At 43.7% G+C, this 25,164-nt stretch overlaps 1 protein-coding gene and 1 long non-coding RNA gene across 3 annotated transcripts; one reads left to right on the forward strand and one right to left on the reverse strand.

The window, feature by feature from the left end:
• Nucleotides 1-10,737: 10,737 nt before the first annotated feature.
• LOC125544972 lies at nt 10,738-16,068 on the reverse strand. Its single transcript, XR_007299857.1, has 4 exons — nt 15,933-16,068; nt 13,558-13,814; nt 13,339-13,469; nt 10,738-11,331 (listed from the first exon to the last, which is right to left on the reverse strand). It is a non-coding gene; the product is annotated as an uncharacterized LOC125544972 (long non-coding RNA).
• Nucleotides 11,349-17,841, forward strand: LOC125544971. 2 transcript variants are annotated; one of them, XM_048708787.1, is made up of 6 exons: nt 11,349-11,961; nt 12,042-12,119; nt 12,281-12,490; nt 12,725-12,934; nt 13,386-14,465; nt 14,820-17,841. In XM_048708787.1, the coding sequence occupies exons 1-6, from the start codon at nt 11,919-11,921 to the stop codon at nt 16,733-16,735; spliced, it is 3,537 nt and encodes a 1,178-aa protein (XP_048564744.1). In that variant the 5' UTR covers nt 11,349-11,918; the 3' UTR covers nt 16,736-17,841. The 2 variants fall into 2 exon arrangements, with proteins under 2 accessions (XP_048564744.1, XP_048564743.1); XM_048708786.1 differs by having other exon boundaries at nt 11,350-11,961; nt 12,042-12,128.
• The last annotated feature ends 7,323 nt before the right edge of the window (nt 17,842-25,164 follow it).

Below are 25,164 nucleotides of genomic sequence, written 5' to 3' on the forward strand. Positions count from 1 at the left end.
CTCTTCTCGCAAAACAAGCATGGCGACTTGTCCAAAGACCTGACAATCTATATGCTAGGGTTCTAAAAGCAAAATACTACCCAAAAGGAAATTTGTTGGGCGCGGTCTTCACCTCTGATGGATCTCCCGTGTGGCGTGGAATTGAGTATGGGCTTGAACTCTTGAAAAAGGGAGTGGTTTGGAGAGTGGGAAATGGAAAGAGTATCCAAATCCTTCGTGACAACTGGATACCTCGGCAATCTGGCCTTTCCATACAATCCATGAAAACTAGAAGCCGGCTGAGGTGGGTAAACCAGTTGTTGCTTCCCCATTCTAATGACTGGAACAAGCAGATCATTGACAAGTTGTTCTACAATTTTGACTCAGAAGAAATATACAGGATCAAGCTTCCCCCAAGGCCTATGGGGGCATTCTAGCTTGGAACTATGAGAAGAACGGTACATTCACGGTTAGGAGTGCTTATCATCTTGGAGTTTCTTGGGGGGGGGGGGTCTAATGAAGGATCCTCAAAAAACCCCAGTATTGCTAGGGAGAGCTTATGGAATCTAGTCTGGAAAGCAAAGGTACCACATAAAGTCCGTATCTTCACCTGGAGGGCTGCCACTGATTCTCTCCCTACAAAGGACAAGCATAGGAGGACTCTTGAATTGGGTGGTATATGCAACCTATGTGGACTGCGATTGAAAACACACATCATACTACCATTGTATGCACAAAATAGAGAGCTCTTCGTGAGGAAATGAGTAAATTTTGGAAACTGCCGGAAGACAAATCAATCATGCCTTTCTCCCCGGATTGGCTTTTGCAAAGCTTGAGTATTTGCCATGGTGACATGAGGGAAAAACTTATGCTAGTTCTTTGGAGGGCTTGGTGTTGGGGAACGTTGCAGAAAACAAAAAATTTCCTACGGTTTCACCAAGATCCATCTAGGAGTTCATCTAGCAACGAGTGATCGGATTGCATCTACATACCTTTGTAGATCACGCGCGGAAGCGTTTAAAGAACGGGGATGAGGAAGTTGTACTCGACGTGATCCAAATCACCAGAGATCCTAGCACCGAACGGACGGCACCTCCGCGTTCAACACACGTACGGTCAGCGTAACGTCTCCTCCTTCTTGATCCAGCAAGGGGGAAGGAGAGGTTTGAGGAAGATGGCTCCAGCAGCAGCACGACGGCGTGGTGGTGATGGAGCTGCAGTACTCCGGTAGGGCTTCGCCAAGCTCTATGAAGGAGGAGGATGTGTTGGAGAGGGAGAGGGAGAGGGAGGCACCAAAGGCAAAAGTAAGAGGTCCTCCATCCCCCCCACTATATATAGGGGGGCCTAGGGGGGGCGGCGGCCCTAGGAGATGCAATCTCCTAGGGGGCGGCGGCCAAGGGGTGGGGGGCTTGCCCCCCAAGCAAGGGGGCGCCCCCCCTTTAGGGTTTCCCCCACCCTAGGCGCATGGGCCCTAGGGGAAGTGGCGCCCCAGCCCACTTTGGGCTGGATCCCTTCCCACTTCAGCCCGTGGGGCCCTCCGGGATAGGTGGCCCCACCCGATGGACCCCCGGGACCCTTCCGGTGGTCTTGGTACAATACCGGTGACCCCGAAACTTGTCCCGACGGCCGAAATAGCACTTCCTATATATAATTCTTTACCTCCGGACCATTCCGAAACTCCTCGTGACGTCCGGGATCTCATCCGGGACTCCGAACAACTTTCGGGTTACTCATATACATATCCCTACAACCCTGGCGTCACCGAACCTTAAGTGTGCAGACCCTACGGGTTCGGGAGACATGTAGACATGACCGAGATTGCTCTCCGGTCAATAACCAACAACGGGATCTGGATACCCATGTTGGCTCCCACATGCTCCTCGATGATCTCATCGAATGAACCACGATGTCGAGGATTCAAGCAACCCCGTACACAATTCCCTTCGTCAATCGGTATGTTACTTGCCCGAGATTCGATCGTCGGTATCCCAATACCTCGTTCAATATCGTTACCGGCAAGTCACTTTACTCGTACCGTAATGCATGATCCCGTGACCAGACACTTGGTCACTTTGAGCTCATTATGATGATGCATTACCGAGTGGGCCCAGTGATACCTCTCCGTCATACGGAGTGACAAATCCCAGTCTTGATCCGTGTCAACCCAACAGACACTTTCGGAGATACCCGTAGTATACCTTTATAGTCACCCGGTTACGTTGTGACGTTTGGTACACCCAAAGCACTCCTACGGTATCCGGGAGTTACACGATCTCATGGTCTAAGGAAAAGATACTTGACATTGGAAAACTCTAGCAAACGAACTATACGATCTTGTGCTATGTTTAGGATTGGGTCTTGTCCATCACATCATTCTCCTAATGATGTGATCTCGTTATCAATGACATCCAATGTCCATAGTCAGGAAACCATGACTATCTGTTGATCAACGAGCTAGTCAACTAGAGGCTTACTAGGGACATGTTAGTGTCTATTATTCACACATGTATTACGATTTCCGGATAACACAACTATAGCATGAATAAAGACAATTATCATGAACAAGGAAACATAATAATAATGCTTTTATTATTGCCTCTAGGGCATATTTCCAACAGTCTCCCACTTGCACTAGAGTCAATAATCTAGTTACATTGTGATGAATCGAACACCCATGGAATTCTGGTGTTGATCATGTTTTGCTCTAGGGAGAGGTTTAGTCAACAGATCTGCTACATTCAGGTCCGTATGTACTTTACAAATATCTATGTCTCCATCTTGAACATTTTCACGAATGGAGTTGAAGCGACGCTTGATGTGCCTGGTCTTCTTGTGAAACCTGGGCTCCTTGCAAGTGCAATAGCTCCAGTGTTGTCACAGAAGAGTTTAATTGGCCCCGACGCATTGGGTATGACTCCTAGGTCGGTGATGAACTCCTTCACCCAAATTGCTTCATGCGCTGCCTCCGAGGCTGCCATGTACTCCGCTTCACATGTAGATCCCGCCACGACGCTCTGCTTGCAACTGCACCAGCTTACTGCCCCACCATTCAAAATATACATGTATCCGGTTTGTGACTTGGAGTCATCCAGATCTGTGTCGAAGCTAGCGTCGACGTAACCTTTTACGACGAGCTCTTCGTCACCTCCATAAACGAGAAACATTTCCTTAGTCCTTTTCAGGTACTTCAGGATATTCTTGACCGCTGTCCAGTGTTCCTTGCCGGGATTACTTTGGTACCTTCCTACCAAACTTACGGCAAGGTTTACATTAGGTCTGGTACACAACATGGCATACATAATAGAACCTATGGCTGAGGCATAGGGGATGACACTCATCTCTTCTATATCTTCTGCCGTGGTCGGACATTAAGCTGAGCTCAATTTCACACCTTGTATCACAGGCAAGAACCCCTTCTTAGACTGATCCATATTGAATTTATTCAATATCTTATCAAGGTATGTGCTTTGTGAAAGACCTATGAGGCGTCTTGATCTATCTCTATAGATCTTGATGCCTAATATATATGCAGCTTCTCCAAGGTCCTTCATTGAAAAACTCTCATTCAAGTAGGCCTTAATGCTGTCCAAGAGTTCTATATCATTTCCCATCAAAAGTATGTCATCTACATATAATATGAGAAATGCTACAAAGCTCCCACTCACTTTCTTGTAAACACAGGCTTCTCCATAAGTCTGCGTAAACCCAAACGCTTTGATCATCTCATCAAAGCGAATGTTCCAACTCCGAGATGCTTGCACCAGCCCATAAATCGAGCATTGGAGCTTGCACACCTTGTCAGCATTCTTAGCATCGACAAAACCTTCTGGCTGCATCATATACAATTCTTCCTTAAGGAAACCATTAAGGAATGTCGTTTTGACGTCCATTTGCCATATCTCATAATCATAGAATGCGGCAATTGCTAACATGATTCGGACGGACTTTAGCTTCGCTACCGGTGAGAAAGTCTCATCGTAGTCAACCCCTTGAACTTGTTGATAACCCTTAGCGACAAGCCGAGCTTTATAGATGGTCACATTACCATCCGCGTCTGTCTTCTTCTTAAAGATCCATTTATTTTCTATGGCTCGCCGCTCAACAGGCAAGTCAGTCAAAGTCCATACTTTGTTTTCATACATGGATCCTATCTCGGATTTCATGGCTTCTAGCCATTTGTCAGAATCCGGGGCCGCCATCGCTTCTTCATAGTTCGAAGGTTCATCGTTGTCTAACAACATGATTTCCAAGACAGGGTTGCCGTACCACTCTGGTGCAGAACGTGTCCTTGTGGACCTACGAAGTTCAGTAGCAACTTGATCTGAAGTTTCATGATCATCATAATTAACTTCCTCTCTAGTCGGTGCAGGCACCTCAGGAACATTTTCTTGAGTTGCGCCATTTTCCGGTTCAAGAGGTAATACTTCATCAAGTTCTACTTTCCTCCCACTTACTTCTCGAGAGAAACTCTTTCTCTAGAAAGGATCCATTCTTGGCAACAAAGATCTTGCCTTCGGATCTGAGGTAGAAGGTATACCCAATAGTTTCTTTAGGGTATCCTATGAAGACGCATTTTTCCGACTTGGGTTCGAGCTTTTCAGGTTGAAGTTTCTTGACATAAGCATCGCATCCCCAAACTTTTAGAAACGACAGCATAGGTTTCTTCCCAAACCATAATTCATACGGTGTCGTCTCAACGGATTTCGACGGAGCCCTATTTAAAGTGAATGCGGCAGTCTCTAAAGCATAGCCCCAAAAAGATAGCGGTAAATCGGTAAGAGACATCATAGATCGCACCATATCTAATAGAGTGCGATTACGACGTTCGGACACACCATTACGCTGAGGTGTTCCAGGCGGCGTGAGTTGTGAAACTATTCCACATTTTCTTAAGTGTGTGCCAAACTCGTGACTCAAGTATTCTCCTCCACGATCTGATCGCAGGAACTTGATTTTCCTGTCACGTTGATTCTCAACCTCACTCTTAAATTCCTTGAACTTTTCAAAGGTCTCAGACTTGTGTTTCATTAAGTAGACATACCCATATCTACTCAAGTCATCAGTGAGGGTGAGAACATAACGATAGCCACCGCGAGCCTCAACACTCATTGGACCGCACACATCAGTATGTATGATTTCCAATAAGTTGGTTGCTCGCTCCATTGTTCCTGAGAACGGAGTCTTGGTCATTTTACCCATGAGGCATGGTTCGCACGTGTCAAATGATTCGTAATCAAGAGACTCTAAAAGTCCATCAGCATGGAGCTTCTTCATGCGTTTGACACCTATGTGACCAAGGCGGCAGTGCCACAAGTATGTGGGACTATCATTATCAATCTTACATCTTTTGGTACTCACACTATGAACATGTGTAGCATTACGCTCGAGATTCATTAAGAATAAACCATTCACCATCGGAGCATGACCATAAAACATATCTCTCATAGAAATAGAACAACCATTATTCTCGGATTTAAATGAGTAGCCATCACGAATTAAACGAGATCCTGATACAATGTTCATGCTCAAAGCTGGCACTAAATAACAATTATTAAGGTTTAAAACTAACCCCGAAGGTAAATGTAGAGGTAGCGTGCCGACGGCGATCACATTGACCTTGGAACCATTCCCGACGCGCATTGTCACCTCGTCCTTCGCCAGTCTCCGCTTATTCCGCAGCTCCTGTTTTGAGTTACAAATGTGAGCAACCGCACCGGTATCAAATATCCAGGAGCTACTACGAGTACTGATAAGGTACACATCAATTACATGTATATCACATATACCTTTCGTGATGCCGGCCTTCTTGTCCGCTAAGTATTTGGGGCAGTTCCGCTTCCAGTGACCACTTCCCTTGCAATAAAAGCACTCAGTCTCGGGCTTGGGTCCATTCTTTGGCTTCTTCCCGGCAGCTTGCTTGCCGGGCGCGGCAACTCCCTTGCCGTCCTTCTTGAAAGCTTTCTTTCCCTTGCCCTTCTTGAACTTAATAGTTTTATTCACCATCAACACTTGATGTTCCTTTTTGACTTCTACCTCTGCTGATTTCAGCATTGCAAATACTTCAGGAATGGTCTTTTCCATCCCCTGCATATTGAAGTTCATCACAAAGCTCTTGTAGCTCGGTGGAAGCGACTGAAGGATTCTGTCAATGACCGCGTCATCCGGGAGATTAACTCCTAGCTGAGTCAAGCGGTTATGCAACCCAGACATAGTGAGTATGTGCTCACTGACAGAACTGTTTTCCTCCATCTTACAGCTGAAGAACTTGTCGGAGACTTGATATCTCTCGACCCGGGCATGAGCTTGGAAAACCATTTTCATCTCTTCGAACATCTCATATGCTCCGTGTCTCTCAAAACGCTTTTGGAGCCCCGGCTCTAAGCTGTAAAGCATGCCGCACTGAACGAGGGAGTAGTCATCGGTACGTGCCTGCCAAGCGTTCATAACGTCTTATTCTGCAGGGAGAACAGGTGCGTCACCTAGCGGTGCTTGTAGGACATAATCTTTCTTGGCAGCTATGAGGATGATCCTCAGGTTCCGGACCCAGTCCGTGTAGTTGCTGCCATCGTCTTTCAGCTTGGTTTTCTCTAGGAACGCGTTGAAGTTGAGGACTACGTTGGCCATTTGATCTACAAGACATATTGTAAAAATTTTAGACTAAGTTCATGACAATTAAGTTCATCTAATCAAATTATTCAATGAACTCCCACTTAGATAGACATCCCTCCAGTAATCTAAGTATAACATGATCCGAGTTAACTAGGCCGTGTTTGATCATCACGTGAGACGGACTAGTCAACATCGGTGAACATCTTCATGTTGATCGTATCTTCAATACGACTCATGCTCGACCTTTCGGTCTTCTGTGTTCCGAGGCCATGTCTGTACATGCTAGGCTCGTCAAGTCAACCTAAGTGTTTGCATGTGTAAATCTGTCTTACACCCGTTGTATGTGAACGTTGGAATCTAACACCCGATCATCACGTGGTGCTTCGAAACAACAAACTGTCGCAACGGTGCACAGTTAGGGGGAACACTTTCTTGAAATTATTATGAGGGATCATCTTATTTACTACCGTTGTTCTAAGTAAACAAGATGCAGAATCATGATAAACATCACATGCAATCAAATAATAATAGTGACATGATATGGCCAATATCACATAGCTCCTTTGATCTCCATCTTGGGGCTCCATGATCATCTTGTCACCAGCATGACACCATGATCTCCATCATCATGATCTCCATCATCATGATCTCCATCATCGTGTCTCCATGAAGTTGCTCGCCAACTATTACTTCTACTACTATGGCTAACATGTTTAGCAATAAAGTAAAGTAATTTACATGGCGTTTCTCAATGACACGCAGGTCATACAAAAATTAAAAGACAACTCCTATGGCTCCTGCCGGTTGTCATACTCATCAACATGCAAGTCGTGATTCCTATTACAATAGCATGAACATCTCATACATCACATATATATCATTCATCATTCATCACAACTTTGGCCATATCATATCACAAAGCACTTGCTGCAAAAACAAGTTAGACGTCCTCTAATTGTTGTTGCAAGTTTTACGTGGCTGAAATAGGGTTCTAGCAAGAACGTTTTCTTACCTACGTGAAAGCCACAACGTGATTTGTCAACTTCTATTTACCCTTCTATTTACCCTTCATAAGGACCCTTTTCATCGAATCCGCTCCAACTAAAGTGGGAGAGACAGACACCCGCCAGCCACCTTATGCAACTAGTGCATGTTAGTCGGTGGAACCGGTCTCACGTAAGCGTACGTGTAAGGTTGGTCCGGGCCGCTTCATCCCACAATACCGTTGAAGCAAATAAGACTAGTAGCGGCAAGAAAGTTGACAACATCTACGCCCACAACAAATTGTGTTCTACTCGTGCAAGAAGGAACTACGCATAGACCTAGCTCATGATGCCACTGTTGGGGAACGTTGCAGAAAACAAAAATTTTCCTACGGTTTCACCAAGATCCATCTAGGAGTTCATCTAGCAACGAGTGATCGGATTGCATCTACATACCTTTGTAGATCACGCGCGGAAGCGTTCAAAGAACGGGGATGAGGAAGGACTCGACGTGATCCAAATCACCGGAGATCCTAGCGGAACGGACGCACCTCCGCGTTCAACACACGTACGGTCAGCGTAACGTCTCCTCCTTCTTGATCCAGCAAGGGGGAAGGAGAGGTTGAGGAAGATGGCTCCAGCAGCAGCACGACGGCGTGGTGTGAGAGCTGCATACTCCGAGGGCTTCGCCAAGCTCTATGAGGAGGAGGATGTTGGAGAGGGAGAGGGAGGCACCAAAGGCAAAGCTAAGAGGTCCTCCATCCCCCCCCACTATATATAGGGGGGCCTAGGGGGGCGCCGGCCCTAGGAGATGCAATCTCCTAGGGGGGCGGCGGCCAAGGGGTGGGGGGCTTGCCCCCCAAGCAAGGGGGCGCCCCCCCTTTAGGGTTTCCCCCACCCTAGGCGCATGGGCCCTAGGGGAAGTGGTGCCCCAGCCCACTTTGGGTTGGATCCCTTCCCACTTCAGCCCATGGGGCCCTCCGGGATAGGTGGCCCCACCCGGTGGACCCCCGGGACCCTTCCGGTGGTCCCGGTACAATACCGGTGACCCCGAAACTTGTCCCGGCGGCCGAAATAGCACTTTCTATATATAATTCTTTACCTCCGGACCATTCCGGAACTCCTTGTGACGTCCGGGATCTCATCCGGGACTCCGAACAACTTCGGGTTACTGCATATACATATCCCTACCAACCCTACGCGTCACCGAACCTTAAGTGTGTAGACCCTACGGGTTCGGGAGACATGTAGACATGACCGAGATGCTCTCCGGTCAATAACCAACAGCGGGATCTGGATACCCATGTTGTCTGCCACATGCTCCTCGATGATCTCATCGGATGAACCACGATGTCGAGGATTCAAGCAACCCCTGTATACAATTCCCTTCGTCAATCGGTATGTTACTTGCTCGAGATTCGATCGTCGGTATCCCAATACCTCGTTCAATCTCGTTACCGGCAAGTCACTTTACTCGTACCGTAATGCATGATCCCGTGACCAGACACTTGGTCACTATGAGCTCATAATGATGATGCATTACCGAGTGGGCCCAGTGATACCTCTCCGTCATACGGAGTGACAAATCCCAGTCTTGATCCGTGTCAACCCAACAGACACTTTCGGAGATACCCGTAGTATACCTTTATAGTCACCCAGTTACGTTGTGACGTTTGGTACACCCAAAGCACTCCTACGGCATCCGGGAGTTACACGATCTCATGGTCTAAGGAAAGGATACTTGACATTGGAAAAACTCTAGCAAACGAACTATACGATCTTGTGCTATGTTTAGGATTGGGTCTTGTCCATCACATCATTCTCCTAATGATGTGATCTCGTTATCAATGACATCCAATGTCCATAGTCAGGAAACCATGACTATCTGTTGATCAACGAGCTAGTCAACTAGAGGCTTACTAGGGACATGTTGGTGTCTATTATTCACACATGTATTGACGATTTCGGATAACACAACTATAGCATGAATAAAGACAATTATCATGAACAAGGAAATATAATAATAATGCTTTTATTATTGCCTCTAGGGCATATTTCCAACACTTGGCTCCAACACTTGGCACCTGAGAGATGATGTCGTTCACAACAAAGGTGAAGCTACTATACAAGACTCTGTGATTTTCTTAAGGAATTACTGGGAGTGCCTATCCAGCCCAAATCCGGTTGTAAACGATGTGAAGGGGAAGCAAAAGCTGCATGGAGTTAAGTTGTAGTCTTCTAGCCTGCCTCCCCATGTTGAGGTGCTTGGCTGGACTAAGCCGCCAGCGGATCACATAAAGATCAATGTCGAAGCTTCTTTCATTGCAGGCACAGGTTTGGCTACGCTGGGAGCGGTTGGCAGTGATTGTTTTGGTGATATTGTCTTCTCAGCCGTTTGCCATTTTCATGGATGCTCGGATGCAGAGGAAGCCGAAGTCCAGGCCCTTTCTTTCGGCCTTAACCAGGCTCGTAAACTGAATTTGAACAAAGTGCAGATGGAGACCGATTGCAATGCTGTTGTGGCTGCTGTGAATGATAGTAGTGTTAGCAGGGCCAGCTGGTGGGCTTGTTATGAGAAGTCTAAGGATATGATCAAGGAGTTTGTAGCTTGTTCTGTTTCCAAAGTCCATAGGGAGAGCAATGTGGCTGCGCATGAGCTTGCTGCCTATGTTAGAGTAAACGGGGATTTTTCTTTTCTTTTAGCTAATGTGCCACAAGCTTCGAAACACGTAATTGCTTCTGATTGTATTTCAGACTTGTTGATATGAATGAAGCTCTCCCTTTTCTCAAAAAAAAAACCCTATTGACTTGTTAAAAGACCATGATTTTATTTGGTCTTCTACAGTATTTGCACTTATGACAAAACAACGACGAGGTCTACTGTGGCTTCAGCAAGAATTTTGCGGCACATGGACTTGGCTGTAATACCCCATTTGTGTAGGGTCATTTTCGTGCACATGGTTCAGTTACCTCGTGTATTTAAAACATATTTTCAACTAATTATCCTTTTAAGTGTTTTTCCTGTTTTGACTCCTTGGACCCATGTTTTAGTGCTGACAGTTTTCTCAGTTCGGCTCGCTCTACTCAATGGGGTAATTGTTGTCACAAATGTGAAACTAGTAGAAGGTAAAAATTGGAATTCACTCTTTTTGGAAAAAGGGAAGAATGGAAAAGAGGGGCTATAAGCCTCGAAGTCACAAAAACCAGTCAACAACTGCACAATCCACAGCCAGCGATTCCAATCATAAACATGGATTTTCTAAGGGCCAGCGTGAGGTGGAAACCACTCCCACCCCGTGTTTAAGGGAACAAACAGCACACAAGGAAGGGGCCCGTGGGAGAACCGGTAGCAGCAGAAAGGGAGCTGTAGGCCATCATGACACCAGACCAAAGGCTCGTGTCCCCCTCCAACTCAACTGGATCCAAACATTAGAGCCAAAAAACACATGACATGACGCTTCAAAAAAGAAGGAAAAACCGGGAGACAAGGAGCATGATTCACTCGAGTGGACTGGAATATGTTAAGATGCGCCGAAAGGTTGACCGGTGGAATTAGATACAGCTTTAGCTTCACTAATTTTTTGTTATCAGCAGCTCTCCACATGTTGAGGTTTTATCCGCTGAAGAAAAAAGTCCGAAGTTTCTGCGGAATCACGCGTATACATGTTATTTATAGGAAAAAGTGGAAAGAAACTCTTCTCTCCGTTCTTTGTAAGTCGGTTCAATCCATGTCTTCAGCAATGACTTCAGGACCTGAAATCTTTCGCGTAACGCATCATTTCATGAGAATAAACCTAAGGGTTAATTAGATGATGCAACCAATGCGACAGAAAGAAAACTTAGAACCATAAAGTCATGCACCCAATGTGACAGAAAGATTATGATTTCCGTATAGAAGGTTTCAGGTTTCCTGCCCCGTTGCAGTACAGTGTACGCTTAAAACAATTCAGTCATTCATGAATGATATAATTCAACTTGACGTCAAAAAAGAGAAGAGAATGATGCAATTCAACTATGATTGGGCCATCTGACCAGATCTCCAACTTTAATTTTCTTGACACTTCTAAAATGATAAAGAGAGGAAACAATGACCCCAAAAAAAATGTCCCTATGATGTGCTCCCTGCATTAAAATTATTAGGAGGCTCACAGGAAAATTGTGCTGTCTAGTCACACCCTTTCTTGCTAATCTTGAGGTGGCCACCACCATCATGGTCTGTAGTGCTCACTTGCACCTCCCCATGGCTTATAATAGGCTATAAGTGTATTGTAGATTGTGCTTGAGCTTGAGCTGAGTTAAAGACTGTTTTCATTGGTCTTAGTACCTAAAGGGCTTGGGCTGAGAGTAATGGGTAATGAGATGGGCAACAACAACGTTATCGGTCAACAAGGTATGCATGTTGCTAAATACTATCTGCTTTCTAGGAATGAGCATGAATATTTTGCTAACCATCTTCTTATGTAATTCTAGTACCAGAGGAGAGTGCTAAGGATTTCGACAAAACCATGGCCAACGCAGATTATTCACATGAGCTCAACAACATAAATGGTGAGAAAGGTACTGCCTCTGTTTCACAATATTTGTCCTGCACGAATACCTAGGAGGCACAAATTCAACGAATATTTGATGGAATCATGTCAAACTTGCTCTTACTAGAAACTCACCACTACAAAGCTATGATCGCTGATTCATTGTTCTGTTTATGTTAGATACGGAAAAGGATGGCACTAAGGATGTAGATATGTCGGAGGTATTAAAGGTCCCTCTCATCTCTAGTGGTGGAGATAAGCAAATGGCTTCAGATCAAACAAAATTGTCCGCTGCGAATGAAGACTTAGATGAGAAGAATAGGGGCTCACCTCAGGATCACACATCAACAGAAGATGATGATGGGAATAAAAACTTACCTACAGAACAAGGTTAGTTCAGCCGACTGATATTGTACATACTATAATTTTATTTTTGTATTGTAAAGCGTATTATGTGAATGGTTTAATACGAAAAGTTTGGAAATGGTGATTTCCATATGAGGTAGTAAGAAAATTCTAGAGATTTAATAGGCATTTTTTTATACAAGTTAACTTCTAGTTAGAATTCAGTGCAATGTAATCTGGAGTTCAATAACCACTCTAATGCTATTATGTTTATGTTAGATAAGGAGAAGGATGGCACTAAGGATGTCGATGTGTCAGAGGTGTTAAAGGCCCCTGCCATTTTTAATGGTGGAGATGATCAAATGGCTTCAGATCAAAGAAAAATCTCTGCTGCAAATGAAGACTTAGATGAGAAGAACAGGGGCGCACTTGAGGATCATACATCAACACAAGATGATGATGGAAACAGTAACTTACCTACAGAACAAGGTTAGTTCAGCTGGCTGATACGGTCCGTACCTAGTTTGTTTTGCTGTCTTTCGTACAATAGTCCCATTTTTGTGCTTTAAGCTTCTATGCACTGGGTCTGTCCTTTAATAAGCCATTTAAAACTGGTTTAGTATGAGAAATACGCGTGCTTGAGAAAATTAATGGTGATTTCAGGATGAGATAGTAAGAAAAATCTATGGTTCAAAAGAATGCTAGTGCTACCTAGCCGTCCACCTAATGTTTTTTTCGAAAAGAGGGGAAAATCCTCTGGCTCTGCATCGAGTGATGCATGGCTACCCACCTAATAAGAAGTACATTATGTTTCTATGAATAACTATACTTGAATTTCAGAATGTATAATTGTCCACTAAAAACATAGGCAGTTAAGCATTTATAGTTTTTACCTTCAGCACTATAAGCTCGACTAATAAAAGCAAGTAATCTGGCACAGGTGATGAAGCACAGGAGGACAGTGGAACTGAAACAGCCACAAATTCTGCAGAAACAGTTGCCCGTTTCGACACCACAACTGAAGCTATAACAAGCAACAAGGATACTTCATCATCTGATGAGCAATTCACACAACTTGAACACGAAACTACAGAGAAAACTGAAGAAAATACCACGGCAAATCCCGCCATGTTGTTAGAGGAAAACATTGAAGATCTGCCAGAAGACAAGGAGGAATCTTGTAGTCAAGAAGTTGCAGTGGTGGGTGATAATCTAGTTGGAGAACATACAGTTGAAAACCTAGAAGGACAAACTGGACCGTCAACAGTGGAGGGTGATAATCTAGTTGGAGAGACTACAACATCAACTGAATCAATTATCAGTGGTTATGTTGATGACGAGACTAAGGAGGTTGTCGTCGAAGATGAACCTAGAAAAGGAGAAAATTCGTCATATGTAAGACCAGAAGGCGACACCAACCAAGAAACATTCAAGAATGAAGAGAAGCAAGAAATCTGTGAGATAGGCAAAATCAATACATGCAAAACTATAACAGAAGATACTGTGGTTAAAAGCCCTGAAGTGCTAGAAGAAGATGAGAAGATCCAAGGATTGGAAAATCAGGAGGAAGAATTTCCCAAATCTAGTGCATATGATGCTCCTGACATTGTTGAAGCTGTTTCCCAATTTCAGTTAGCTTTAGCAGATCCAAGTGCAACAAATGGCAAAGAATTTCAGAAACATGAACTGAGTATAGCAGAACAGATGTCAGATTCTGTAAGTGCAGCAATGGAGCACAATGTAATTGAAACAGCAGAGAAAGAGCAAGGGGGAATTGTTGAAAAAGATGTTGCAGACAAGAATGAAGAAGATAATTTTGAAGGGGATAAGAAATCTGATGGTATGTCAGAGGTTTTAAAGGACCCTGTCATTTCTAATGGTGGAAATGATCAAATGGCTTCAGATCATACAAAAATCTCTGCTGCAAGTGAAGACTTAGATGAGAAGAACAGGGACTCACTTCAGGATCATACATCAACACAAGATGATGGTGGGAATAGTAACCTACTTACAGAACAAGGTTAGTTCAGCTGGTTGATATGGTTCATACCTAGCTTGTTTGGCTGTCTTCGTACTATGTTTTATTTCTATGCTTTGATAAGCCATTTAAGAAAATAGTTAATATGAGAAGAATGTGTGTTTGTGATAATAAATGGTGATTTCAGTGTGATAGTAAGACAGGGATTCAAAAGTAAAAATTTGCTAGATGCTAGTGCTACCTAGCTACCCACCTAATAAAGGTGCGTTATGCTTCTATGAACAACTATACTTGAACTTCAGAATATATGATGGGCCACTAAAACCATAGGTACTTAAGCATTGCTTTCCTTCAGCACTATAGACTCTCCTAATAAAAGCAAGTGATCTGGCACAGGTGATGAATCACAAGACAGTGGAACTGAAACAACCACAGATGGTACAGAAAAAGTTGCCCCTGTCGGCACCACAACTGAAGACATGACAAGTAACAATGATACATCATCATCTGATGAGCAATTTAAAGAAGTTGTACACGAAATAACAGAGACAAGTAAAGAAAGTACCATACAGAATCCCCTCACATTGTTAGAGGGAATTATTGGAAGTGCGCCACAAGATGGGGAGGAGTCTTGCAGTCAAGAAGTTGCAGTGGTGGATGATAATCTAGTTGGAGAAGATACAGTTGAAAGCCTAGAAGAAAGACAAGCTGGAGTGTCGGTAGTAGAGGATCTATCGACACCATCGTCGGTACAAGCAGAGACTACATCATCAACTGAATCAATTATCACTGATCATCTTGATGATGAGACCAAGGAGGTTGTCCTCGAAGATGAGCCTAGAGAAAGAGGCCATTCATCACATGTACGACCAGAAGATGACACCAACCAAGAAACATCCAAGAATGAAGAGAAGCAAGAAATCTGTGAAATGGGCAACAACAATACCTGCAAAACCACAACAGTAGATACTGTGGTTAAAAGTGAAGAAGTGCTAGAAGAAGATGAGAAGATCCAAGGATTGGAAAATCAGGAGGAAGAATTTGCCAAATGTAGTGCATATGATGCTCCGGACATTGTTGAAGCTGTTTCCCAATTTCAGTCAGCTTTAGCAGATCCAAGTGCAACAAATGGCAAAGAATTTCAGAAACATGAACTGAGTATAGCAGAACAGATGTCAGATTCTGTAAGTGCAGCAGTGGAGCACAGTGTAATTGAAACAGCAGAGAAAGAGCAGGGGGGAATTGTTGACAAAGATGATGCAGACAAGAATGAAGCAGCTAATTTTCAAGGGGATAAGAATTCTGATGGTATACATGACTCCGTCGGTCTTGTTATGGTCCATGGAGAAGATTTTACAGGTTTAGGCCCGCCATTATCTGGCCCTCTTTCTATTTTGAATGAAGAAAAGGTACATGAAGAAGTCGTCATAGAAGAATTAGCCGCACCAATGACTGCAAAATCATTTGCTCTTAAACCAGTAGAAGATTTTGTGAAGGAAGATATTAAACCTGATAGCTCAGATAGTAATGAAGGAACCACCACCTCCACATATGAAGCAAAGACTATAGATACACAAGAAACTATGAACATCTCACAATGTGATCAGCCTCAACAGGTACTGCTTGAAGAACCTGAAGTTGTCAAATTTGAAAACAGTGAGACTCTGAGCACTTGCATCCAGCTGGTGGAATACAGTTCAGCGACAGAATTAATCTTCCCTGATGTATTCAACAAGGAGAGAGAAGGCACATCTGATAAAGCCACATGTTGTACTTCTGAATCCAATCAGGAGAAAGTCACAGGGACTGTAGGCTTTGCTGCTGAATCGAAACAAAAGAAAGTTATTGCAAATGCTGATAATTGTAGTGAGGAACAGTGTTTGCTTCAGAAACCAACTCTAGGGACAGATGTGGGTGAAGAGATTCCGTTACTTCTGAGTACAGAAAGCATCAACTCTTTAAGTTATTCTAGTGAACAGCACAGCAAATTAGTCAAGGACATCCCCATGACCAACATCACTCTGATGCAAGCCAAAGATGAAGCCGTGGAAGAATCTGAGAAGAGTCCACTGCTGAGCCCTAGGGAGCCATCAGAAGGAGCCTTCAGAGCGCCAAATCACTCGGGAAGAAACAATAAACCACTTCGTAGCTTAATGACGGAGGACGGTGTTGGAACGTGGTCGCTGTTGAAGGAACAAGAACCGGTTCGGAAGAACAACACCACGGTTAGTTCTCCTAGAAGCAAAGAAAAGCAGAAGCCAAAGTCATCCCTTTTTGCCATTTGCATGTGTTGCACCACAGCTACGAACTGATTTATGGCTTCATTTGTTGTTTTCCTTAATGCCTGGTTGATTTTCTTTTTGTTCAAGGTTTGATGCTCGAGTTTACTTAGTGAAGAATGTTTTGCAGTTGCTGGAAATATTTTAGATACCACAACTTGTATTGATCAGAAGTTGCATGTTACTCTTTTTTTCCATCACTGTATCTGGTTTGGAGAATGAATGCCTTCAATAATACAAGTGTCTGTAAAGGGTTGTCGAGTTACAAACATCCTTTGTGTACGATACGATATATAGCATTCCGACATTAAATATCTCCACTGCCGTTGTTCTATGCCGACAAATGTCCATAAAATGCGAGCATGACATGCCAAAAACTTCCAATTATCTTAAGCAATTTGAGTTAATCAAATTTTCGCATAATCATATTAAACTGGTATATTTTAGTACGTTCTCTTAAAAAGGACAGAAACAAACAGAACAAGCCCTTTCAAAAGGATTACTGAATTAAATTTCCAACATGAGAAGCAAACGCCAACATCACTGTAGTTGGCACAATGATAAAGTTAGCCACTGAAAGTAGTTTCGCAAGACCATCTTATTTAAAAGCATTTCCACTAAAGTGGAACATGGGAATCCCAAAAACATGTTGTTTATGCTCACCAAAGAGTCCTACCCTAAATGCCAATGCAGATATTATGTAACTTATTATTGACAATTCTGCTTCAGACTATTATTCATGCTCGAATTCACACATTGAACAACTTCAGGATTCATATTTAAGCTAGAGAAAGAAAATCAGTAATGCTCACGGTATGATGTGACAGAGGTCGGAATACTGGAGAAGATGCAAACAATGATCAATTATATGATATCTGTCAGTAATACACATTCAGGTATACATAGACTTGTTGCCAAACAGTGCAAATATCAGACGAACAATATTTACTGATTAGAGCAATTCCAGATTTCTAACTAGTAAAATCACAGTAAGTTTTGCCGAAAATAATCGCAGACATACCACGCACCCCATTTCCCCAACCGAAGACAAGCCATTGATGGTTAACTTACCTCTGCCAGTGAAAAGAAAGTGTTGGTGGCATATGAAGCCTGCAAGAAGTTAGATCCATTCGGGTTAACTCGAGCAGAGAAAGATTGCGGGTTAACTCGAGCAGACTGCCCCCTCCCCCGAGTCGCCGTCGTCGACCCATCCAGGCCGGGCAGGCCACTTCCTTCTCTGCCCCAGCCGCCAGCCACGGTGGGCACGGTGTCATCAATACTCGTCCTCCTCACTGCTCCTCCCGTTGACCGACGCCACCAGTGCCTTCTGGATCACACCTCCACCCGCCTCTCCGCAAGCCGCGGACGCCGCTTCATTGTGGCCGGTAACTCAACGACCTTCCACAGTTCCACTTCGTGTCGCAGCGCCCCTCACAGGGCAGTCCCACGATTGATCTCGCCGTCGGTGCGCCAATCGGCGGCCCCGCGGCCGAGTCATGGCGATTGGCGAACCTGCGCCGTCGACGACGAAGTTTGGAGTAGTATAACAAAGGAAAAATAGAACAACCAAATGGGCGTGCTGCTTTGAGATTAGTGATGTTAGGGCATTTTCAAGACGGACCCGCAAACCGCCCGTATCTGTCCAGGCCATGCTGCCTAGACGACGGGAGCCATCTAAGCGGGCATGTATCGATCCGCGGGGCGGTCCGGACGCGATTTCCACTGCAAACCAAAGAAAAAGGTGAGGGAGCTTTGCGGGAGTCCGGACACGCGAAATATAGAAATCTGACATCCCGGCCACCCAAAACCCTTCCCGGATCCCGCGATTCCATCCTCCCCATTTGCTCTCCTTCCTTCTTTCTTTTTTGCCTTTGCCGCCGCTCCACCACCCCGGCCACCATGCCACACCCCTGCCGAAACTCCGCGTTTCCGCCACCTCCAGCGCTCCAGCAGGGCTCCACCCCGCTTCTCCTTCGTCTCTGTTCAATCCCTGTCCTCCGACCGTCCCGTCAGGTACCATCCGCTACTGCTATTCTCACCATGCCCGGCAACTGTTTGATGAATCGCCGAAGCTAAAAACAGTTGCCCCTTTCTTCTTTCTAGCAATGGCTTCCGATTTGGAGTACATATACGGGCAGTATGTTGAGTCATCCGACGGCTCATCGGACGAGGAGAAGTACTCCGATGAGACGGCGATTATGCAGGCGGTCCCTGAAGACTCGGAGCGTGCGGAGGAACATGTTCTCAATTTCAAGGCCTCGATCAAGGGTCATCAAGTGCTCAATCGCAATAGGGTGTGTGGCCATTTGACACTGATGGCCGACTACTTTGCCCCCAATGCACTATTCGCTGACCATTGATAACCCACAAGTATAGGGGATCAATTGTAGCCTCTTTCGATAAGTAAGAGTGTCGAACCCAACGAGGAGCTAAAGGTAGAACAAATATTCCCTCAAGTTTTATCGACCACCGATACAACTCTACGCACGCTTGACGTTCGCTTTACCTAGAACAAATATGAAACTAGAAGTACTTTATAGGTGTTGTTGGATAGGTTTGCAAGATAATAAAGATTACGTAAATGAAAAGTAGGGGCTGTTTAGATAAAGACACAACTAAGTTAGTTTTAGTAAAGATCTTTTTGTTACGAGAAAGTTATTTGTCCCTAGGCAATCGATAACTAGACCGGTAATCATCATTACAATTTTATATGAGGGAGAGGCATAAGCTAACATACTTTCTCTACATGGATCATATGCACTTATGATTGGAACTCTAGCAAGTATCCGCAACTACTAAAGATCATTAAGGTAAAACCCAACCAAGCATTAAAGCATCAAGTCCTCTTTATCCCATACGCAAACAACCTACTTACTCGGGTCTGTGCTTCTGTTCACTCACGCCATCCACCATAAGCAAATCATAAACATATTGCAAACCCTACAGCAGGAATCCCTCACGCTTGCGCGACACGGAGAGCACCATAGGACAACACCAATAATAAAACATGCAACTCAAACCAATCTTGATCATCAAATAGCCCATAGGACAAAATAGATCTACTCAAACATCATAGGATAGCCATACATCATTGGGAAATAATATATAGCGTTGAGCACCATGTTTAAGTAGAGATTACAGCGGTTAAGAGAGAGGTTACACCACTGCATAGAGGGGGGAAGAGTTGGTGATGATGGCGGTGAAGTTGTTGGTGAAGATTGCGGTGATGATGATGGCCCCCGGTGGCACTCCGGTGCCACCGGAAGCGAGGGGGAGAGAGCTTCCCTCCTTCTTCTTCTTCCTTGACCTTCTCCCTAGATGGGAGAAGGGTTTCCCCTCTGGTCCATGGCCTCCATGGCTTGGGAGGGGCGAGAGCCCCTCCGAGATTGGATCTGTTTCTCTGTCTCTCTCTGTTTCCGCGTTCTCAGATTCTTCCCTTTCACCGTTTCTTATATTCCCGAAGATCCGTAACTCCGATTGGGCTGAAATTTTAACAGGATCTCTATCCGGATATTAGCTTTCTTACGGCGAAAGAAGGGCACCAACTGCCTTACGGGGTGGCCACGAGGGTCAGGGGCGCGCCCCCTGCCTCGTGGCCCCCTCGGGCATCGTCACGCGTGGATTTTTCTTCCCAAAAATCATATATATTCCAAAAAAAAATCTCCGTCAGTTTTTATCCCGTTTGGACTCCGTTTGATATGGATATTCTGCGAAACAAAAAACATGCAACAAATAGGAACTAACATTGGTCACTGGATCAATACGTTAGTCCCAAAAATAGTATAAAAGGTTGCCAAAAGTATATGAAAGTTGTAAAATATTGGCATGGAATAATCAAAAATTATAGATACGACGGAGATGTATCAACCATCTCCACCAGCATTTTTGGATGCGCAAGGTTGTCTTCGATCGTATGTACCATGGCGTCCGGTCCTACGATGACTACTTCATCCTAAAGAAGGAGGCCATGGAAACGATTGGCTTCTCTAATTACCAGAAGTGCACGGCCGCACTCCAGATGCTTGCATGTGGCACGGCTGCTGATTCGTGGGACGAGTACCTACGGATGTCTGAGAGCACATGTGAAGATGCTATGGTCAGGTTTGTGATGACCCACAAGTATAGGGGATCAATCGTAGTCCTTTCGATAAGTAAGAGTGTCGAACCCAACAAGGAGCAGAAGGAAATAACAAACGGTTTTCAGCAAGGTAATTTTTGCAAGCATCGAAATTGACGGTAACAAGTGGTTTGATAGTAGGATAATTTGTAATGAGCAAGTAACAATAACGGTAAGTAAAGTGTCCATGCTTTACGACCTAGAATCGGGACTTCAAAGACATTTTGAACGTCATGGAGCATATGAGATGTTCTAAGAGTTGAAGTTAATATTTCAAGCAAATGCCCGGGTTGAGAGATATGAAGTCTCCAACAAGTTCTATAGCTGCAATATGGAGGAGAACAGTTCTGTCAGTGAACACATACTCAAAATGTCCGGGTATCATAACCACTTGACTCAGCTGGGAGTTGAATTTCCAGTTGATAGTGTTATTGACAGAGTTCTTTAATCACTATCACCAAGCTACAAAGACTTCGTGATGAACTATAATGCAAGGGATGAATAAAATGATTTCTGAGCTCTTCGCAATGCTTAAGGCCGCGGAAGTAGAAATCAAGAAGGAGCATCAAGTGTTGATGGTTAACCAGACCACTAGTTTCAAGAAAAAGGGCAAGGAAAGAAAGGGAACCTCAAGAAGAATGGCAAGCAAGTTGCCACTCCCGGGAAGAAGCCCAAAGCTGGACCCAAGCCTGAAACTGAGTGCTTCTACTGCAAAGGGAATGGTCACTGGAAGCGGAACTGCCTCAAATACTTGGCAGATAAGGAGGATGGAAAAGTGAACAAAGGTATATTTGATATACATGTTATTGATGTGTACCTTACTAATGCTCGTAGTAGCTCCTGGATATTTGATACTGGTTCGGTTGCTCATATTTGTAACTCGAAACATGAGCTACGGAATAAACGAAGATTGGCTAAGGACGAGGTGACGATGCACGTCGGGAATGGTTCCAAGGTCGATGTGATCGCCATCGGCACGCTACCTCTACATCTACCTTCGGGATTAGTTTTAGACCTGAATAATTGTTATTTGGTGCCAGCATTGAGCATGAACATTATAGCTGGATCTTGTTTATTGCGAGACGGTTATTCATTTAAATCAGAGAATAATGGTTGTTCTATTTATATGAGTAATATCTTTTATGGTCATGCACCCTTGATGAATGGTCTATTCCTGTTGAATCTCGATCGTAGTGATACATATATTCATAATATTTATGCCAAAAGATGGAGAGTTGATAATGATAGTGCAACATATTTATGGCACTGCCGTTTAGGTCATACTGGTGTAAAGCGCATGAAGAAACTCCATATAGATGACTTTTGGAATCACTTGATTATGAATCATTTGACACTTGTGAACAATGAAGCGGGGTCCAAACGGAATAAAATCTTCGGAAACGTGATTTTCTCACCGAACGTGACCCAGGAGACTTAGACCCTGCTCCAAGGAACAAAAGAGGCGGTCACGAGGGTGGGGGGCGCGCCCCCTGCCTCATGGGCCCCTCGGTGCTCCTCCGGCGTACTTCTTCCTCCTATATATACACACGTACCCCAAACGATCAGAACAGGAGCCAAAAACCTAATTCCACCGCCGCAACTTTCTGTATCCACGAGATCCCATCTTGGGGCCTGTTCCGGAGCTCCGCCGGAAGAGGGCCGTCATCACGGGGGGCTTCTACATCATCATAGCCTCTCCGATGAAGTGTGAGTAGTTTACCTCAGACCTTCAGGTCCATAGTTAGTAGCTAGATGGCTTCTTCTCTCTCTTTAAATCTCAATAAAAAGTTCCCCCCCTCTCTTGTGGAGATCTATTCGATGCAATCTTCTTTTTTTGTGGTGTGTTTGTTGAGACTGATGAATTGTGGGTTTATGATCAAGTCTATCTATGAATAATATTTGAATCTTCTCTGAATTCTTTTATGTATGATTGGTTATCTTTGCAAGTCTCTTCGAATTATCCGTTTGGTTTGGCCAACTAGATTGGTAGTTCTTGCCATGGGAGAAGTGCTTAGCTTTGGGTTCGATCTTGCGGTGTCCTTTCCCAGTGACAGAAGGGGTAGCAAGGCACGTATTGCATCGTTGCCATCGAGGATAACAAGATGGGGTTTATTTCATATTGCATGAATTTATCTCTCTACATCATGTCATCTTGCTTAATGCGTTGCTCTGTTTTTAACTTAATACTCTAGATGCATGCTGGATAGCGGTCGATGAGTGGAGTAATAGTAGTATATGCAAAATCGTTTCGGTCTACTTGTCACGGACGTGATGCCTATATACATGATCATGCCTAGATATTCTCATAACTATGCTCAATTCTGTCAATTGCTCAACAGTAATTTGTTCACCCACCGTAGAATACTTATGCTCTTGAGAGAAGCCACTAGTGAAACCTATGGCCCCCGGGTCTATTCTCATCATATCAATCTCCATCACTTTAATCTTGCTTTGCTTTTTTACTTTGCCTTTACTTTTTACTTTGCATCTTTATACCAAAAATACCAAAAATATTATATCTATCAGATCTCACTCTCGTAAGTGACCGTGAAGGGATTGACAACCTCTAATCGCGTTGGTTGCGAGTAGCTATCGTTTTGTGCAGGTACGAGGGACTTGAGCGTGGCCTCCTACTGGATTGATACCTTGGTTCTCAAAAACTGAGGGAAATACTTACGCTACTCTGCTGCATCATCCCTTCCTCTTCGGGGAAAACCAACGCAAGCTAAAGACGTAGCAAGAAGGATTTCTGGCGCCGTTGCCGAGGAGTCTACGCAAAAAGTCAACATACCAAGTACCCATCACAATCCCTATCTCTCGCATTACATTATTTGCCATTTGCCTCTCATTTTCCTCTCCCCCACTTCACCCTTGCCGTTTTATTCGCCCTCTCTCTCTCTATCCTCCCTCTCTATTTGCCTCTTTTGCCCGTTTGCTCTTGTTTGCTTGTGTGCTAGTTTGCTTGTTTGTCGCGATGGCTCAGGATACTACCAAATTGTGTGACTTCACCAATACCAATAATAATGATTTTCTTAGCACTCCGATTGCTCCTCTTACCGATGCTGAATCTTGTGAAATTAATGCTGCTTTGTTAAATCTTGTTATGAAAGATCCTTCCTAGTGAAGATGCCGCTACTCATCTGAATAGCTTCGTTGATTTATGTGATATGCAAAAGAAAAAAGATGTCAATAATGATGTCGTTAAATTGAAGCTATTTCCTTTTTCGCTTAGAGGTCGTGCTAAAGCTTGGTTTTCGTCTTTGCCTAAAAATAGTATTGATTCATGGAACAAGTGCAAAGATGCTTTTATCTCTAAGTATTTTCCTCCCGCTAAGATCATCTCTCTTAGAAACAATATTATGAACTTTAAACAGCTTGATCATGAACATGTTGCACAAGCTTGGGAGAGAATGAAATTAATGATACATAATTGCCCTACTCGTTGTTTGAATTTGTGGATGATTATACAAATTTTTTATGCCAGATTGAATTTTGCTTCTAGAAATCTTTTAGATTCGGCCGTGGGAGGCACTTTTATGAAAATCACTTTAGGAGATTCTACTAAACTCCTAGATAATATTATGGTTAATTATTCTCAATGGCATACTGAAAGATCTTCTAATAAAAAAGTGCATGCGATAGAAGAAATCAATGTGTTGAGTGGAAAGATGGATGAACTTATGTAATTATTTGCTACTAAGAGTGTTTCTTCTGATCCTAATGATATGCCTTTGTCTACTTTGATTGAGAATAACAATGAATCTGTGGATGTGAATTTTGTTGGTAGGAATAATTTTGGTAACAACGCTTATAGAGGGAATTTTAATCCTAGGCCATACCCCAGTAATACTTCTAATAATTATGGGAATTCCTACAACAACTCTTATGGAAATTATAATAAGATGCCCTCTGAATTTGAGAATAGTGTTAAAGAATTTATGAATTCACAAAAGAATTTTAATTCCTTGCTTGAAGAGAAATTGCTTAAAGTTGATGATTTGGCTAGGAACGTTGATAGAATTACTCTTGAGATTGATTCTTTAAAGCTTAGATCTATTCCTCCTAAGCATGATATCAATGAGTCTCTCAAAGCCATGAGAATTTCCATTGATGAGTGCAAGGAAAGAACCGCTAGGATGCGTGCTTCCAAAGATGCCTTTATTAAAGCGTGTTCCTCCAATTCCTATGAAAATCAAGATGAAGATCTAAAAGTTATTGATGTGTCCCCTATTAAATATTTGTTTTGCAATATAAATCTTGATGAAACTGAATATGATCTTCCTTTACCTAGAAGGCGTTCTAAAAATTCGGAGTATTTAGATCTTAATGATGAAATTGATAAAAG

Source organism: Triticum urartu, chromosome 3, assembly GCF_003073215.2.
Source record: "Triticum urartu cultivar G1812 chromosome 3, Tu2.1, whole genome shotgun sequence".
NCBI classification, from domain to species: Eukaryota; Viridiplantae; Streptophyta; class Magnoliopsida; order Poales; family Poaceae; genus Triticum; species Triticum urartu.

Coding starts and splice junctions, on each gene's coding strand:
- LOC125544971 (XM_048708786.1), top strand. CDS start 11,919: ATGGGTAATGAGATGGGCAACAACAACGTTATCGGTCAACAAG. Junction 12,129..12,280: donor CAACATAAATGGTGAGAAAG/GTACTGCCTCTG, acceptor TGTTTATGTTAG/ATACGGAAAAGGATGGCACT. Junction 12,935..13,385: donor TAACTTACCTACAGAACAAG/GTTAGTTCAGCT, acceptor AATCTGGCACAG/GTGATGAAGCACAGGAGGAC.